General features: G+C 44.1%; 1 protein-coding gene, 1 non-coding gene and 1 pseudogene across 2 annotated transcripts; 2 read left to right on the top strand and 1 right to left on the bottom strand.

Moving 5' to 3' along the window:
• The first annotated feature begins 8,924 nt into the window (after window positions 1–8,924).
• C1H12orf76 (chromosome 1 C12orf76 homolog) lies at window positions 8,925–14,583 on the top strand. Its single transcript, XM_043438871.1, has 2 exons — window positions 8,925–9,260; window positions 13,319–14,583. Exons 1-2 carry the CDS (start codon window positions 9,128–9,130, stop codon window positions 13,402–13,404), a joined length of 219 nt encoding a protein of 72 aa, XP_043294806.1. The 5' UTR covers window positions 8,925–9,127; the 3' UTR covers window positions 13,405–14,583.
• A 553-nt stretch (window positions 14,584–15,136) lies between these two features.
• On the top strand, window positions 15,137–15,704 carry LOC122440663 (annotated as a pseudogene).
• A 3,374-nt stretch (window positions 15,705–19,078) lies between these two features.
• LOC122425100 lies at window positions 19,079–19,185 on the bottom strand. Its single transcript, XR_006264695.1, has one exon. It is a non-coding gene; the product is annotated as a U6 spliceosomal RNA (small nuclear RNA).
• Between the last annotated feature and the right edge of the window lie 246 nt (window positions 19,186–19,431).

The following is a 19,431-nucleotide window of genomic DNA, read 5'->3' as shown; positions in this document are numbered from 1 at the left end:
CTAGATCCCACATGCTGCAACTAAGAGCTGGCACAGCCAAATGAAAAATAAAACAACCCCTCCCCGCAAAAACCGGTCCTAAATACTAACATCCATTAATTAAAAAAGAATAAACTAGACTGCACTGTTTCACGGAGAGACCTACTTCTGCTAATATTCAGCCATCAGCTAATATTCAAACATTAATATTTTGACTATTGTTGACATTGTTGACTATTACATGTAAACAAACCTGAGTTGTAAATACACCTTTACTTTTCTGGTCATGGCACAAATAACTTGGCAAATTTAAATTTTCATACATGAAAAAAAAAGGATATAGCTTAATATTTTTATAGCTTTCTCTTACACACAGTATACTAAATAAACTTCTATCATTATTCCGCAGTCTATTTAAAGACTGAATTTCCAAAGTACCTTCAATTGACTGGTTTGTAGGGTGCACCTTGGGGTGTGGCAGGATGCCCACTTTTCTGACCCACTGCTGGGAGTGAGGTGCGTATCTTCTTAACTGAGGATCAAGTTTCCTTTTTGTCTCCATCAGGCCAGATCCTAGGAAATGCATTCATAACAAAGAGAGCTGTTGACATCTTGCTGGAAGAAGAGCACAGGAAAGTCAGTGATAAGTTATTCACAGTTTAAACCTTTGATCCCCTTATCTGACCAGCTGTCTAGCAGAGCCTCCTGAATCAAAGTTGAGCTTTAAGAAGATCTTTCAAAAAAAAAAAAAAAGATCTTTCAGTTTGGGGTGCACTTAAAACACTCAAGGGAGAGATTATGTGGGTAAATACCTTTAATTTTTTCTTTTGTCCTCACCATATGGCATGTGGGATCTTAGTCCCCTGACCAGGAATTGAACCCACGCCCCTGCAATTAGATACCTTTATTTAGATGTGGCAATATAGGAAGGCGGGACAATATAAACTGAGAGCATGGGCACTGGTTCAAATCCCTCTAGAAGCAGCACGAACCTAGGAAGATGATGGACTGACCTCTCCCCGTGGTTCTCTGCACTGTTCTTACATAGAGCCTATAGGATCATGGTATGAGACTTAAAATGGTTAAATACAAGGAAAGATTAAGAAAGAGTACTTCAGAAGTCCTCTTTAAGTGCTTGCTCAATAAATGTCCAGAAGAAAAAGCTAGAAACTGGGTAGGCTTGCCTCCAGAGAGAGGACTTGGATGGCTATAGGACAGGGAAGGGTGGATGTTTACTTTTCACCCTGTACATGGGAAGGGTGCTTTTGAGGCTCGTGGAGAATATATCTAAATGTTTCCCATGATTCCCCATGTCAGCCTTGTGGCAGGGACAGTGCAGGGGCTGTAGCCCACGTGGTGTTGTTGTTATTTAGTCGTTAAGTTGTGTTCGACTCTTTGTGACTCCATGGGCTGTAGCCCCCCAGTTCTCTCTGTCTATGGGATTTCCCAGGCAAGCGTACTGGTGTGGCTTGCTAGTTCACAGAACTGAAATTTAGAGATTTTAAGTGCCTCATCCAGAGTCACATGATGCATGATGGAACTGAGACAGGAATGTAGTTGGTTCCTTGAGGACGGAGATAACTGAATCTCTAAGACTTCCCAATGATGCCCTATTCGTGAACCAAGGGCTCCTCTCCCCCTCTTTTTCAAAATATCCTGCCCCAGGGTTTTTGCGGGGAGAGAGCTGATACCCCGGAGAAGGTTTTGAGCCAAAAGAATGGCTCAAACCCTGACCCAGCCCCCAACCTCTAGGATTTAATCCTTGACCCCAAACATGACAGATTTCTCCAAAGGAAGCCCCTCTGAAGGACCAGGGGAAGTATAACCATGTGTTCATCCTCCCCCAGCGTCTTCACACCGTCAGCTGTCTCGCGCTGAGCCTTCCTGATGACCAGGTGACCACCCTGCGTGACCAGCGGTCTGTTTGACCCCTAAGCTGGCTCAGAACTTAGGACATTCCAAACCAACTGTCACATGATGGCTCTGCCAAGATTTAACTTCCCTTCAACGGACCAGCCTTGGATGAGCAAGGAGTTCATGCAAGTTTAACTGGGAAAGTAGCCATCTAGGCTGGTACACTGGGAATTTAATGAATTAAGTCTGTGACCCTCAATGTCTTACTGACTTAAAAAATTTTTTTTTAATTTGTTCACTTATTTTTGGCCGTGCTGGGTCTCCATTGCTGCACAGGCTTTTCTCTAGTTGTGGAGAGCAGGGGCTACCCTCTAGTTGTGGTGAGGGGGCTCCTCATTGCAGCAGCTTCTCTTCTTGTGGAACACAGGCTCTAGGGCAGGCAGGCTTCAGTAGTTGTGACATGTGGGCTCTAGAGCACAGGCCCAGTACTTGTGGTGAATGGGCTTAGTTGCTCCAAGGCACGTAGGATCCTCCCAGATCAGGGATCGAACCCCTGTCTCCTGCATTGGCAGGTGGATTCTTTGCTATTGAGCCGCCAGGGAAGCCTCTCACTGACTACTGAGGTGAGCCGCTGTCTGAGCAGCCTGGGTTGGGGAGGGACTGAGGAAGGGCCCTGGCCTGCACTGGCTCTGATGGTTCACCCTCCCTGTTCATCCTTTCTCACCAGGATCCAGGCCCTGCAGGTTTCTCCTCCACCCCCAGACTCTGTAGAAGCAGAGAACAGACTCCCGTCTCCTCCTCCCAGAGGGACCTCTCCAGAGGCCCACCCTAGAAACCCCACCCAGGGACTATCCCTTCTAACTTCTGTCACCAAATGTTTATTTCACTAACCCCAATGGCTTTGTCCCTTCTCTCCAATCATCAAGTAAGTAAGCATAAGCATGCATGTTCAGTCTTACCTGACTCTGCAACCCCATGGACTGTAGCCTACCAGTCTCCTCTGTCCATGGGACTCTCCAGGCAAGAATACTGGAGTGGGTTGCCATTTCCTTCTCCAGGGGATCTTCCCGACCCAGAGATCAAACCGGTGTCTCCTGTGTGTCCTGCATTGGCCAGTGGATTCTTTACCACTGCACCACCACTCTCCCAGGCATCCTCCAAATAGCCAGTGATCCTGATGGAAATCCTGCCACGAAATCCCACTTTCTTTCTAAAAATCTCTGAATCTATGGGACTTCCCTGGCCATCCACTGGTTAAAACTCTGTGCTCCCAGTTTCAGGGGGCACAGGTTCGATCCATGGTGAGGCCACATTTGGCAGCCAAAAAGTGAAAAACAAACAAACAACTCAAACTCTGAATCTAGACTGCCAATGATTGGTATTGGGTTTTGGCATCACCATCCAGAAGAGTTTGGCCTGTGATTGCCCTTTTCCTATAAAGTCTATTGTGAAGATGGTATCAAAACTGATAAAAACAGGGTGGGTGTGGTCCCCCTAAATCTGTTCTCTTGAGGAATGTGTTGAAGATTGGCATTATTTCTGTCTTAAATATTTGTAAGGATTCAGGGGGGAAACACCAGGGCCAGAAGTTCGCTTTGTGAGAAAGACATTTTTGGTATTCATTTTTCATCTGATGACTGCTTTACATATTATAGAGTACATAGATATTAAGTATACAGCTTGATGGCCTCTTGTATATATAAACGTGTATATGAAAAGTGAAAGTGAACATCTCAGTCACGTCTGATTCTTTGTGATCCCATGGACTTTATAGTCCATGGAGTTCCCTAGGCTAGAACACTGGAGTGGTAGCCTTTCCTTTCTCTAGAGAATCTTCCCAACCTAGGGGTTGAACCCAGGTCTCCCGAATGGCAGGCGGCTTCTTTACCAGCTGAGCCACAAAGGAAGCCGAAGAATATTGGAGTAGCCTATCTCTTCTCCAGTGGATCTTCCTGACCCAGGAATTGAACCAGGGTCTCCTGCATTGCAGGCAGATTCTTTACCAACTGAGCTATCATGGAAGCTCCAGCGTGTGTATGGCCAACATCCAAATCAATATACAGAACTTCTGAAAGACATAGACAGGATGGTTTTCACCATTTTCCAGTCAGTAACCCCCCAGCAGGAACCCACCATTCTGACTATGATCACCGTATTTTAGATTTCTCTGCTTTTGACATCAAATAAATGGAAACACAAGTCTGAACTCCTTTGTGTTTGGCTGAATATTATGTCTGAATAGTATTTGAATTCATTGAGGTTGTTATGAGAAGCAAGAGTTTATTTTGAATTGCTGGCTCAGTATATAACATGGTATGAATAAGCACAATTAGTTTACCTCCTCTGTGTTTTATGTACTATAACCCATGTCATTTCCCACGGTGGTTACTCAGAACGATTCTGCAATGAACGATTTTGTACAGGCCTCCAGGTGAACATAAGCATGTCTCCTTTATGTATCTAAGGGAGAGAAGTTACTACAAAGATAAATAAATAAAAACATATTGTATGAGTCCACTTACATGAAATGCCCAGATTAGGCAAGCCTGTAGACACGGAACATAGATTAGTGGTGTACTGGAGGTAGGGGGAGAGGAGAAGGTTTGTATCCTGTTGATTGAAAGTAAGTGTTTAGAAAGTGTTTGGAACCAAGGTTCCAAATGGTTTACTAGCTGTAGGAGTTAGTTCCTGAGTCTTAACAACAAACTTTTAAAGATCACTTATGCAAAAGAGAAGATTCTTTTATACAGACCACCCCCACCCCAACAGGGATATTGTTCTGTGAAGTAGAATTGTGACTAGCATCATCAAACAAACAAAAAAAAGAGGTGATTTTCAAAGTGCTCAAAGTAGATGTACTCAAACTGATGGAGAGTAAAATTTGCCAAGTTGATGGTTTTAAATTAGAATGTCGATGAAGCTAAATTTCACCCTGTCCCAGGACACAGGAGCATAAACATGTTTCTGTTTGAGAAAAATGAAAAATGCAAACTTGATTAACAACAAAAAGGGGCAGATGGTACAGAAGACAGCTGCTTCCGTGCAGTAAATGTAGGTGAAAATATACATTTGCAGCTGTACTTTAAATATAATATATAACTTTCTTGGAAGCCAGTCTCTTATCATTATTTGGCACTCCATGTTTTTTTTAACCTCATTGAGTGGCATGTGGGATCTTAGTTTCCTGGCCAGGGATTGCACCTGGGTCTCCTACATTGGGAGCACAGAATCTTAACCATTGGACCACCAGGAAAGTCCCTTGACACTTGACTTCTGCTGGGGCTTTTTGAAAATGTAATCCCAAGTGCCCAAGTAAGGAAAAAAAAATGGTCTAAAGGAACGTGAAGGTCATGTGTGGATTTCCTGTTTCAGGTCAACATGTGAAGAAATGAATTAAGGACAGGAGAGGGTGGAGGTGAGAGTAAAGCTGGCTGGGTCCTACTTCAGCTGAAAGGACAGGTCAACAATTGAGACAGACATACCCTTTGCTAAAAATAGTTGGATATTTCTTATTCAACTCAGGTTTCTGCAGGTCTACCACGTAGGGATCCTTTGGGGTAAAAATCACAACCACCTGACTCAACAAATAAACTAAAGAAAAAAATTAAAGGAAGGAAGACCTCCTTGGTAGTCCAGTGATTAAGATTGTCTTTCCAAAGTAGAGCATGTGGGTTTGATCCCTGGTCATGGAACTAAGATTCCATGGTGCAACCAGAAAAGAAAAATTTTTTGAAAAAGAAAGAAATTTATCAGCTTAAGTGACTGCAAAGTCTAGCCTAGGTGTCTGGAGCTAGATGCTAATGTCATCTGATTTCCTTTCCATCTCTGCAGTCGTCGCAAACCTCCTTTCTTCTATGTTGGTTTTGTCAACTGAAAAAAAAATATCCACAACCTAAAAGTTGAGAGCTATGTTTCATTCAGTAGGAATTTTTAGGACTTGAAGTCCCGGAGACAGCATCTCAAGTAACCCTGAGAGAACTGCTCTGAGGAGGTGAGGGAAGGAGTCAGGTTATATAGAAGTTTTACAACAAAGGGCAGGTGGTCCAAACATCAGGAGATTATTATTAATTAAAGAAAACTAGATATCCCAAGTTAAGCAATTCTGTGTTTTTCTATGTATGGAAAGATGGAAAAGTCTGGGATCACTGAAATCATTCCTTTCATATGCATGTCAGCTATCCTGAGCCACTATACTGTGTTTTTCACATCCCTGGCTCTCTGGGGGCTCACCATAGGGAGTGGCTGAAGCCTGAGCTATCCTGGGCCAGTATTCTGTGTTTTTCAAATCCCCGGCTCCCTGGGGGTTCACCATAGGGAGTGGCTGCAGCCCAATAGCTGTCAGATCTCAGATATTCTTCTCCCTCCCCTATTGCCCTTAGGGCTCATGAATTCACTCTGGAGGGCTGCAGTCGCTCATGACTGTGACATCCTTGTTTACTGATATGGCAGGAAATATTCCATTTCTCAGTTTCATCGTCTCAGCAAATGGTAAAAGATTCTGAACTATACCTGAGTCAAGGTGTAGCTCTGCCATTTACTCTGTGCAGCACTGGGCCAAACACTTAACTAAGCTGCTTCCTCATTTATTCAGCCAACATTCCTAGAACATAATGTGCTACCCTTCCAGACTCTGGGACAACAGTGAGCAATGACAAATCTCTGCCCCTACAGACCTTACATCCTAGGAGGGTGGCAGGTACTCAAAGCCAACTAAAAATTGTCACTTGCCTTCTGTGTTTACATGGATGAATTCATGAGCCACTGCAGTCAGTGACTTTCAACACACCCTGAAAGGAGTTCAGGGCAGAGATCAGGAATGAGGCACTTTGTGCTCTGGAAAAACTGGTCTTCAGATAGTTAAGTATTTTTTAGGATATTTTATGAGCCCAAATCCTTGAACCTTCTTAAATCTAGAAAAGCACTAAAATCATTAATAGAGACACCAGCTCCTTCTGACTAGCAGTAAACCTCTGCCAAAGTGTGTGCCTGACCACACGGATCCCTCTTCGTTAAAGTCTTATAACCGAGCTGGACCCTGTGGGGCCTTCCCAGGACAGGCCTTCCCCATATCCTCTGCTTTAGCTCCTAAGGCTTTGACTGTGTGGATCACAATAAACTGTGGAAAATTCTGAAAGAGATGGGAATACCAGACCACCTGACCTGCCTCTTGAGAAACCTGTATGCAGGTCAAGAAGCAACAGTTAGAACTGGACATCGAACAACAGACTGGTTCCAAATAAGAAAAGGAGTACATCAAGACTGTATATTGTCATCCTTCTTTTTTAACTAATATGCTGAGTACATCATGAGAAATGCTGGGCTGGAGGAAGCACAAGCTGGAATCAAGATTGCAGGGAGAAATATCAATAACCTCAGATATGCAGATGACACCACCCTTATGGCAGAAAGTGAAGAAGAACTGAAGAGCCTCTTGATGAAAGTGAAAGAGGAGAGTGAAAAAATTGGCTTAAAGCTCCACATTCAGAAAACTAAGATCATGACATCCAGTCCCATCACTTCATGGCAAATAGATGGGAAAACAGTGGAAACAGTGGCTGACTATTTTTTTGGGCTCCAAAATCACTGCAGATGGTGACTGCAGCCATGAAATTAAAAGACGCTTACTCCTTGGAAGGAAAGTTATGACCAATCTAGATAGCATATTAAAAAGCAGAGACATTACTTTGTCAACAAAGGTCTGTCTAGTCAAGGCTATGGTTTTTCCAATCGTCATGTATGGATGTGAGAGTTGGACTATAAAGAAAGCTGAGTGCTGAAGAATTGATGCCTTTGAACTGTGATGTTGGAGAAGACTCTTGAGAGTCCATCCAGTCCATCTTAAAGGAAATCAGTTCTGGGTGTTCATTGGAAGGACTGATGTTGAAGCTGAAACTCCAATACTTTGGCCACCTGATGAGAAGAGCTGACCCATTTGAAAAGACCCTGATGTAGGGAAAGACTGAAGGCAGGAGGAGAAGGGGGCGACAGAGGATGAGATGATTGGATGGCATCACCGACTCAATGGACATGAGTTTGGGTAAACTCCAGGAGTTGGTGATGGACAGGGAGGCCTGGCGTGCTGAGGTTCATGGGGTCACAAAGAGTCGGACACGACTGAGCGACTGAACTGAATTGAAAGTACTTAGATAATAGTATTTGATGCACACTTCTGGAATTGCACACATTTGTTTTACGGATGTGAAAACCCCCCACCAAATGGAAAATGTTAACTTCTTGATGACCATGAGCACATAGCCCCATGCCTCCTGGAGACTAAGGACTGATAAAGTTAACCCCTGTAACACTACCCCTGTTCCCTCACTATCAGCCAATCAGAGAACTGTGCATGAGCTGATCACATACCCTGAGACCCCCCTCTCCCCGCCTCCACCTCCAGCTGGCTTTTAAAAATGCTTTACTGAACCCCTTGGGGGTAGGGAGGGGCTTTTAAGGGTATAAGATATGTGTCTCCTTAAATAGCCCTGCAGTAAAACTTTCTCTGCTCCAAACTCTGATGTTTTGGTTTGTTTGGCCTCACTGTGCCCTCGGGCACACGAACTTGGACTAACAATCACATTTACACCGACTTGCCCCCTACCACTTCAGAGTGGTTCTTCAGAGTTATCTAAGAGGCTGTCTCCTGAGCTATAGTCCTTACTTTGCCCCCAAATAAAACTTAACTCACAACTGTAACATTGTGCACTTTTTTAGTCAAAATAACAAAATGTAGATTAAATGTATAGGGTAAACGGGAAGGGGATATGAGGGGATGAGAGAGGTTAAAGAGTAGGGAGAATATATACAGAAGCAGTGTTAGAAGTTTTAGTTAGAGTTTTAGAAAACCGTGTCCAGGTAAAAACTCCCTGAGAAGGTGGCATTTATAAAATAGGAATAGTGTCTTTCCTTTTTTAGGCCTGTGGTGAAGATTTAATAGGAAAATACATGGATTCGTTAAACACCTTCCAGAGGTCCTAAATGGACCTAAGAAACCTCTATGCAAGGGGGCCAACCTGGAACTCAAAGGAAGGGGGAACGTTGGTCAGGACGGAACTGTGTTGGAAGTGGACATTGCCTTGACGGAACGGGGATCCCCTGAAAATTGGGCCGGGTGGAAACGTTGGTCCTGGAGGAAGGTGGATCCCCGAGGAACCTTACTGAGGGCTGAACGCTGGCGGGGGACGTACAGTTACCCTGGCAACGACGCTCTCCCGGTACGATAGAAGGTGGTACGCGGGAGGAGACGGGACGGGGCTTCCGGCGGAAGTGGCTAGCCTTCCACCGACTGTCAGGGAAGATGCTGCGTTCAGTGTGGCAGTGGCTTTGCGTTGGACTGTGCGGCCTCCTGCTGGGACAGGCGGAGGCCCCGACCCCCGTGGAGCCTCCAGAGCGGAGCCGGCCGTATGCGGTGCTGCGTGGGCAGAACCTGGGTGAGTGGCCGCGGGCCGGCAGTCGGGTCTGCGCTTTCGTCGCTCCGGGCAGCCGGAGCCTGGCACGCGCGGTTTGGACGTGGGGGCAGTGTGAGGGCGGCGGGTGCTGGTGCAAGCCGTCTCCGCAGGCCTGGGGCTCAGCGGAAGGTTTGGTCTACTGTGGGCTTGATAGGTGCGGGTTGCATGAATGACCTGGGTAACCCAGGTCACACTCTGGGTCCCCTCCTCTGTGACTTGTTGGGCTCGAGCTAGGCAATACGGCGCATAATATACCCCACCCCTTTTGCTTTTCTAACGGGACTAGTAGTCATATAATGATAATTGACATTTGTTGAGCATTTCCTATGTACTGTGTTGTACTAGGCACGTTATATATATGATTTTATTTGAGCCTCACAGTTGCTTAACGAGAAAGCTACGGTTTTTCAGCCCTCTTTACAGATAAGGACAGTGAAATTCAAAGAGGTGAAGTTATTTGCCCAGGGTCACACAGCCAGCCAGGTGGATGGACTTCCCTGGCAGTCCAGTGGTTGAAACTCTGTCCTTCCACTGCAAAGGGCTCGAGTTCCAAAAAAAATTTATAACTTTTCTAAATAAAGGAAGTGGTGGCGGAGAACCTTAGTTTTCTGGGGCTTGAAACATCCTTTTGGGAGGATGTCATCGATATGCACACTCACATATATACATATAAGAGTACATGGCTTTGGAAGGGGCCCTGGATCTCAAAGCTTGGCAAACTTTAAAAAGTTTTGCGCTGAACTTCATTGGTAGGTCTGTATATCTACAACGCTGCCACGTGGTACTGTTTCTGGATTACCTTGACTCTCCATGAGTCCATTGTCTTGTATCAACAACTTACTTTGTACCCAAGTATTTTGTACTTGCTCCATGGTTTCCATACATCTTGCTTAATACTTTAGAACAGGATTTCTCATCCTGGGTGCTGCTGACATGTTGGACCAGATGATTCTGTTTGAGGGGCGGGGCAAGGGCAGTGGGGGGCGTGGACATACTATTTTGAGCACACACTATCTGAGCAGTCTGAGATATTTAGCAGCATCCCCAGCCTTTACCAACTAGATGCCAGGAGGACACCCCACTCCCAGTTCAGAGAATCAAAGTGTCTCCTGACACTTGCCAAATGTTCACTGAAGGCAAAATCCCCATGGTTGAGAATCCACTGCTGTTCTGTAGAACAGTACTATAAAAGGAGCTGTGGCAGAGCCCTGTGAAGTCTGCCGACTCTTTGTTATCTGCAGAGATGTCTTAGAGCACTTGAGATTATTTAGAAATTTAACAGTGTGACATTGTTGCAACATCAAGCAACTCAAAACCACTTCTAGGTCTCTAAATGGGAATGCTTTCTAGGTCATGGGAGCTGCTAGTTAGTCAGTCATGCACAGTAGGGCTAGGTAGTGGCACTGGGACAGACAAGCTACAAAAACTATTCCTTTACCACAGATTGTTTGAGAAACACTCCCCTGGACAGTTCTATGCAGTGGGAATTTTTATCTCCGTTTTTACAGAAGAGGAAACAGAGAGATTGTGTAACTTCTGTAAAGTCACGTAGCCTGTAAGTGTAGATGGGAACCCAGACAGTCTAAACCCCAAACCATGTGTTCTTGACCGCTGTGCCGTGTTGCCTGTTCTGGTGATAATAACGGCTTTCATTGATCATGTGCTTATTATCTGTCTGGCACTGTGTTAAGCGCTTTGCATATAAAATATGAAAAAATGTTTGAGATCTAAAATGCGATTTATTTGAGTAAGACAAATTGACACAATTGACAGTAAAAAAAAAAAAAAATCATGATGTGGAGGTACTTTTAAATTTTCTAGTGTTTTGGTTGGTTGACAAACACACACACAGAAGTATTCCAAATAAGAGTTGGAACTGCCAGGAATATTGTAGAAAAAACATTCACATTCAGTGGAAATGGACCAGATGTCCTTTGAGAGCCTTCCAAGGCTAAGATTTTAGAATTCTTTTAGAATATGTTGGCCACTTTTAATATTATATTTAAAACAATAGATTCCATGTGACAGTGTTAACTCAAGCTAAAAAACAAACAAAGAGCAGTATTAGAATAGTTCCAAAATAGTGCAAAAACATTTCACTTGAAATTTGCTGTTTAAATGACAGTCATCTTTAGGCCTCGGGAGACTCACTCTTGTGAGATGGGTTTCATTTGCCCCATGTTACAGGGTAGAAAAGGGGAAGTGACCATAAGGAAGGCCCTAAGTAGCCTTAAGGCTTCCCAGGTGGCTCAGTGGTAAAGAATCCACCTGCCAATGCAAGAGACGTGCGTTCGATCCCTGGGTCGGGAAGATCCCCTTGGGATGGAAATGCCAACCCACCCCAGTATTCTTCCCTGGGAAATACCATGGAAACATGAACCTGGCGGGCTGCAGTCCATGGTGGTACAGAAGAGTCAGACACAGCTTAGTGACTAAACAATGCCACCACCAAGCAGTCTTAAAGTTCTCCCAGGTCCTGGGAAATGAAGAGTGGCAGGTTTATCCAGGCCCAAAAGGTTAGCTATCCCAGCAGATTATTGTGTACCTGACAACTTGGGGTTTATGCTCTTCTTTTTTCTTTTTTTTAAAGAAGACTTACATTCTCCAATTCTAGTCCCCTGCATTCCTGCTGGGAGGTTTGGTTTTGTTTAGAGCCTTTCCAAAAATGGGGTCGGGGGTGGGGGGAGCGGGGAATTGGTTTAAACGAAATAAGACAACTTTAGGTCCAATTATAGACAGAGCCTTAGAAACTCATGGAATTCAGAACTTTGAAAAGAGGGCAGGTGTTTAGGTAATGAGGGCTGTTTTGAGATAGGTTTTGTTTAACAGAGACCCTTAAACTTCCCTCTGGCCTCTTGCAGTTTTGACCCACCGTCTTTGTCACCTTCTTCATCCTTCCTCCCTCCCTCTCCAGGGAAAGGTGATCTCTCTATATGGCCAGTTTTTAAATAATAACTTGGTTCAGTGAGTGTGTGGGTGGGGTAGATAAGATACCCTCAAATTACTCATTTAAATAAAACTTCAGTCAAATCTTGTTGATTTTTTCAGAGGAACAGTAACCAGTCTGGAGACCAAGCATGGTTAGGCCCCAGGTAGAACCCAGGTTACTTAACAACACATACACGTACATTTACTTGTTAAGGTAACTTCATTTTGAGCTCCCCCCAAGGTCTTTGGGATAGACACACAAAGAGGGCTACACATCACTTCCGGCAGGTTGCTAGTTAGGTTAAATCCTGCGTCCTTATATCTAATCTTGCACTGGGAGGGTAACAACAGTAGGTTCTATTTCTCACCTAAGCAACTTAGAAATTTGTGATGTGAAATTCACTCTCAGAAACATAATAGATTTATGAAGTTGTTTCATTGCTTCTTTGACCAGAAAGCCGTTGTCAAGACTCCCCAAGAGACTGAAGCATGTTATTCTTATTGAATCTCCAATCTTTATGAATGGCTTTAAAAACATAGTTGGGCTCCCTGCTTCTGTTCTTGTCCCACTATAATAGGATGGTTCTCCACGCAGCAGCCAGAGGGATCTTTTTTCTGACTAGATCAGATCATGTCCCTCTTTGGCATAATCCTCTCTTTAAGCTTCCTGGTCTACAATGCCCTGCGTGAGCTGGCTCCACGCTTCCTCCCTGGCTTCATTCCCCACCTTTCTTCCTTCACTCCTTCCTCCCAGCCACTTTGGCCTCCTTCCTGTTCCTTGGCTTTCTGGCTTGTTCTGGCCCAAGGGGCTTTCATTTGCTGATCCTGCAGATCTTCACACCTCTTCCATTAAGGCCCCAGCTTGTATGTTCCCTCCTCACTGGCGTCCTTCACCAGCCCTCCCCCATCACCCTCACAGTCCCGTTTTCCTCGCAGCACTTAAAGCTACATTCTCTCCCCACATGCACGGAGACAGTGCCAGCTCTGTCGTGGCTGGTTCTCCCACACCTGGCACGGGGCCTGGTCCCCAGTGGCATTGGGCACATCGCTGTCAGTGGACAACTTGGAGAACTTGAGCTGCCCTTGGGCGGTAACCTGTTTTCCTTTTGCAGTGTTGATGGGAACCATCTTCAGCCTCCTGCTGGTGACCGTGATCCTCATGGCATTCTGCGTCTACAAGCCCATTCGGCGCCGGTGACAGCTGAGCAAGTCCTTCCATGAGCATCTGGTAACGGAATAAGTTGTGTTGCACGTGGGTCAGTGGAGAAGCTGGAATCGGAACTTTACTGCTTGGAAGTGATCTTTGGTCTGGACAGTTGGTAAATTCTGAACAATTTAGAAAAAATATCTAGCCATTGTCTTATCCTGACGCTGGAAGGCAAGCATTGGGCCACTGAGTCTGCTTCTCAGTGTTTCTTCTTATATCTGGCTGTGCTTGTTAAAAGTAAGACCTGAAGCTCCAGGGTTCAGCGTAAAGATGGAGTGCTCAGGAGAAAGAAAACGTAACTTTGCGAGTGGTGAAAAAACCACCCTGGATAGGAAAAGTCACTAATGTTTGAAACCGTTACGAGAAGGAAGACTTTACCTGTAGACATTCCCTACTTAAGAATCATTTGGTCAGAATGGGATAAGAATAATAACAAATGTTTTTAATTATCCTGGGTTGGCCTCGATGCCCCGTTTGCAGTGTCCGCTGTGGGGAACGTAGGCGGTACCCCCCACCTCACTCTTCCCGCTGCATGGAGTTCTGTGCTGATGCCTCCATTGAAGTCGGGGTCACCAGGTAGGCCTGTGACCACGGGCACCCTTGGGCTGGGAGGCTCTGGGGGTGGCTGGAAGTATAGCAGTTGGCCCATCTCAAACACGTTGACTTCCTTGACCTGCACTTAAGCCTTCCCGCCTGTGGCCTGGAAGTCAGGGCAGCTTTTCTGACTCTCAGCAGGCGCTCTTTTCTGCCCTGGGTGGGGAGGGTGCAGGGGCGCAGCAGATGTGCGTGTTCACTGTCAAGGCCAAGGGGCAATTGGTGTGTGTTTACACAATTTAATTTCCACTTTGAAAATGCTGCTATTCATTTGCACTGTTGGTGAACTGGAACATCCCTGCGTGGAAATGATACTTTCATTCTTAACAGTATTTATTTTAAGGGTGCTAGGCTTATCTGTGTTACTAAATTAAAATGCTTACCTTGTTTTGTGCTCCATTCTAGCACAGCACTGATTTTTTTTTTAAAACAACCTGAACTAAATGTGAAATAACTGAAGTGGGATACTGTAACTGACTTAACAATTTTGAGTGTAACCCTAGCACTGAGCCGCTGACATGTTCACTGTTCCGTGCTTCTGAGCAAAATGTCCATTAAAACGAAAGTAAAATCTTACGTGCTGTTTTATCCTAGTCATTATTTCACAAGCATTTAAAATGCAGGGGTGTGTGTGTGTGTGTGTGTGTGTGTTGGAATCTGATTTAATCTCTTAAGGAGGCACTGTGAAGTGGAGCTCTAAGCTACTCAGAAAACTGAGCCCTAAGTAATCTCTCAGGCTGGGTCAGGGCCCAGAAGACCTGGATTCTTGTTCCGGCTCCAGTTACAAACAGGCTTAACTTCTCTTAGCGCCTCGGTTTTCTTATCTATAAAACAGTGATATACACACTTTATCATTCTTTATTCTAGTGAGGATCAGATGATGTGAAAACTAACACAAACGGAAGTGGGGTCACCACCGCTGGCCTGTGACTGGAGGGCGGAGTGTTGGGGATTCTGAGGGGCTCTTGCAGGACAGTCACATCACAGGAGCCCACATCCCCGCCTCATCTGGGATGCCATGTTTTGTTATCTGCCTAAACACTTATTGCCATTTTTAGAGTTTTAGAAGGAAACAGTAGAGAGGTGAGCTGTGCTGTTTGCAAGATGTTTTGTGCTATTGACTCTGCGGATGAGGGAGGAGCAGGCGGAAGAGGATTGTCCTGAATTGGTCCCCATTGAGGTGTAGCAGAGAGAGGTGGAGGAGGAGGAAAAGTCTGGCCCCGGCGCTAAGATTCCAGTCACAGTTATCGCCGGGTATTTAGGTGCTGGGAAGACAATACTTCTTCGCTATATTTTGACAAAGCAACATTGTAAAAGAATAGCAGTGATTTTAAATGAATTTGGGGAAGGAAGTGCAGTGGAGAAATCCTTGCTGTCAGCCAAGGTGGAGAACTCTACGAAGAGTGGCTGAACTTAGAAACGGTTGCCTCTGCTGTTCCATAAAGGACAGTGGCCTTAGAGCTATTGAGAATTTGATGAAGAAGAAAGGGAGATTTGATTACATATTGTTAGAGACCACCGGATTAGCAGATCCTGGTGCTGTAGCTTCTATGTTTTGGGTTGATGCTGAATTAGGGGTTGATATTTATCTTGATGGTATCATAACTGTTTTGGATTAAAAATACAGATTAGAACATTTAGCAGAAGAAAAACCTGATGGACTTATCAATGAAGCTTCTAGGTATTCATTTATTTAAAGTATTTACTGATTACTGGCTAAATGGAAAAAGGAAATTATTGGTAGGAAAAACAAACTGAGAAACAAAAACATAATCAAGAAAAATCTTTTTCCTGTATTTGAATTATTGATATTTATAATGGTCTGATAACTAAAATTTTATTTAAAACTATATTACAGCATAAACTGAGTGCTGAGCCCAGTTGTTCTTTGTGAGGAACTTTTAAATTGTTAACATTTAAAAATATTTTGTTGTTTTCACACACTTTCTTTGGATTGAAAATGATTGTTAAACAAACAAAAAACAAATAAAAGGAAACAGTAAAAACTTGTCAGGCCCATAAACCTTGTGCCCTGCCATTTGCCTAGTAATCACCAGCCAGGTAAACCAATCATGGCCGGTTTTCTGAAACAAACTTGCCAGTCATTCTACACATCGAAAACACAGCCTGCATCTTCATCCCGGTGATAGTATGAGAGGGAGTAGTAAAGGTGAAAGAAAATATCAGTTCTGGGAGCAAGAAGAAAAATAAACTGAAAACTCCTACGCCCAGCTGCTGCTTTCAAGTGTATTATTCTCCTGGCCTTCCTCTTCAGGGGTGCAGGGGGCAGGGGTCAAACCCTAGGTTCCCTAAGCTGAACTGTATTCAGGTTACTTGCCACGCCCCGCGGCAAACACATTAGACTAATATACACCAAAATGGGTTATTTTAGCAAATACTGATCTTAACATTCTTTAAAGTTGAGACTAAGAAGTTTGCAGGTTGCTGCTTGAGATTATAGGGGCTTGGAGTCTTATTAGTGGATTGCACTTTTGTCCCTTGCAGGATCTCAATTTTAAATCCACACTCATTTCTAGATGTGGGTCTCAGTTCAGTTCAGTCCCTCAGTCGTGTCCAACTCTGAGAGCCCATGGACTGCAGCACACTATCCCTGTCCATCACCAACTCCCGGAGCTTACTCAAACTCATGTCCACCGAGTCGGTGATGCCATCCAACTATTTGATCGTCTGTCGACCCCTTCTCCTGCCTTCAATCTTTCCCAGCATCAGGGTCTTTTCCAGTGAGTCAGTTCTTCCCATCAGGTGGCCAAAGTATTGGAGTTTCAGCATCAGTCCTTCCAATGAATATTCAGGACTGATTTCCTTTAGGATGGACTGGTTGGATCTCCTTGCTTTCTAAGGGACTCTCAAGAGTCTTCTCCAACACCACAGTTCAAAAGCATCAATTCTTTGGCACTCAGGTTTCTTTATAGTCCAACTCTCACATCCATACATGACTATTGGAAAAACCATAGCTTTGACAAGATGGACCTTTGTTGGTAAAGTAATGTCTCTGCTTTTTAATATGCTATCTAGATTGGTCATAACTTTTCTTCCAAGGAGCAAGCGTCTTTTAATTTCATAGCTGCAATCACCATCTGGAGTGATTTTGGAGCCCAAGAAAAGAAAGTCTGTCACTGTTTCCATTGTTTCCCCATCTATTTGCCATGAAGTGATGGGACCAGATGCCATGATCTTAGTCTTCTGAATGTTGAGTTTTAAGCCAACTTTTCCACTCTCCTCTTTCACTTTCATCAAGAGGCTCTTCAGTTCTTAGCTTTCTGTCATAAGTGTGGTGTCATTTGCATACCTGAGGTTATTGATATTTCTCCCAGCAATCTTTATTCCAGCTTGTGCTTCATCCAGTCCAGCATTTCTCATGATGTACTCTGCATATAAGTTAAATAAGCAGGGTGACAATATACAGCCTTGACGTACTCCTTTCCTAATTTGGAACCAGTCTGTTGTTCCATGTCCAGTTCTAACTGTTGCTTCTTGACCTGCATACAGGTTTCTCAGGAGGCAGGTAAGGTGGTCTGGTATTCTCATCTCTTTAAGGATTTTCCAGTTTGTTGTGATCCACACAGTCAAAGGCTTTGGCATAGTCAATAAAGCAGATGTTTTTCTGGAACTCTCTTGCTTTTTCTGTGATCCAACGGATGCTGGCAACTTGATCTCTGGTTCCTCTGCCTTTTCTAAATCCAGCTTGAACATCTGGAATTTCACGGTTCATGTACTGTTGAAGCCTGGCTTGGAGAATTTTGAGCGTTACTTTGCTAGCGTGTGAGATGAGTGCAGTTGTGGGGTAGTTTGAGCATTCTTTGGTATTGTCTTTCTTTGGAATTAGAATGAAAACTGACCTTTTCTAATCCTGTTGCCACTGCTGAGTTTTCCAGATTTGCTGGCATATTGAGTGCAGCACTTTCACAGCATCATCTTTTAGGATTTGAAATAGCTTAACTGGAATTCCATCACCTTCACTAGCTATGTTCGTAGTGATGCTTCCTGAGACCCACTTGACTTCATATTCCAGGATGTCTGGCTCTAGGTGAGTGATCACACCTTTGTGATTATTTGGGTCATGAAGATCTTTTTTGTATAGTTCTTCTGTGTATTCTTGCCACCTCTTCTTAAGATCTTCTGCTTCTGTTAGGTCCATACCATTTCTGTCCTTTATTGTGCTCATCTTTGCATGAAATGTCCCTTGGTATCTCTAATTTTCTTGAGATCTCTAGTCTTTCCCATTCTATTGTTTTCCTCTATTTCTTTGCATTGATCACTGAGGAAGCTTTTCTTATCTCTCCTTGCTAGCCTTTGGAACTCTGCAATCAGATGGGTGTATCTTTCCTTTTCTCCTTTGCCTTTCATTTCTCTTCTTTTCACAGCTATTTGTAAGGCCTCCTCAGACAACCATTTTGCCTTTTTGCATTTCTTTTTCTTGGGGATGGTCTTGATCACTGCCTCCCATACAATGTCACGAACCCCCATCCATAGTTCTTCAGGCACTCTATCAGATCTAATCCCTTGGATCTATTTGTTGCTTCCACTACATAATAAGGGATTTGATTTAGGTCATATCTGAATGGTCTAGTGGTTTTCCCTACTTTCTTCAGTTTAAGTCTGAATTTTGCAATAAGGACTTCATGATCAGAACCACAGTCAGCTCCCAGTCTTGTTTTTGCTGACTGTATAGAACTTCTCCATCTTTGGCTGCAAAGAATATAATCAGTCTGATTTCGGTATTGACCATCTGGTGATGTCCATGTGTAGCCTTGTGTTGTTGGAATCCAGTGTTTGCTATGACCATTGTGTTCTCCTGGCAAAACTCTATTAGCCTTTGCCCTGCTTCATTCTGTACTCCAAGGCCAAATTTGCCTGTTACTTCAGGTGCTTCTTGACTTCCTACTTTTGCATTCCAGTCCCCTATAATGAAAAGGACATCTTTTTTGGGTGTTAGTTCTAGAAGGTCTTGTAGGTTTTCATAGAACCGTTCAACTTCAGCTTCTTCAGCTGGTTCAGCTTCATTTTGGGTGTTAGTTCTAGAAGGTCTTGTAGGTGTTTTTGTTTTTTTTTAAATATGTAACGCTTCAAGAATTTGCATGTCATCCTTGCACAGGGGCCATGCTAATCTTCTCTGTATTGTTCCAATTTTAGTATAGGTGCTGCTGAAGCGAGCACGGTCTTGTAGGTTTTCATAGAACTGTTCAACTTCAGCTTCTTCAGCTGGTTCAGCTTCATTACTGGTTGGGGCACAGACTTGGGATTACTGTGATATTGCATGGTTTGCCTTGGAAATGAACAGAGATCTGGACATGGGTCTAGCTTGGACTTTAAACTCTGTCAGTCATGGCAGGCAGAGGGCTTCTTTACCACTAGTGCCACCTGGGAAGGCCAACTCCATCATTCAAGGCACCGCAGCCATTT

The sequence above is a fragment of the Cervus canadensis genome, chromosome 1, assembly GCF_019320065.1.
Source record: "Cervus canadensis isolate Bull #8, Minnesota chromosome 1, ASM1932006v1, whole genome shotgun sequence".
Classification (NCBI taxonomy): Eukaryota; Metazoa; Chordata; class Mammalia; order Artiodactyla; family Cervidae; genus Cervus; species Cervus canadensis.
The sequence above is the reverse complement of the archived record's forward strand: the minus strand, read 5'-3'. Positions and strand labels throughout refer to the sequence as shown.

Excerpts from the sequence above, each read along its gene's own strand:
- C1H12orf76 (XM_043438871.1), top strand. The coding sequence starts at position 9,128 with ATGCTGCGTTCAGTGTGGCAGTGGCTTTGCGTTGGACTGTGCGGCCTC. Across the intron at positions 9,261-13,318 it reads GCTGCGTGGGCAGAACCTGG|TGTTGATGGGAACCATCTTC; the intron begins GTGAGTGGCCGC and ends TTCCTTTTGCAG.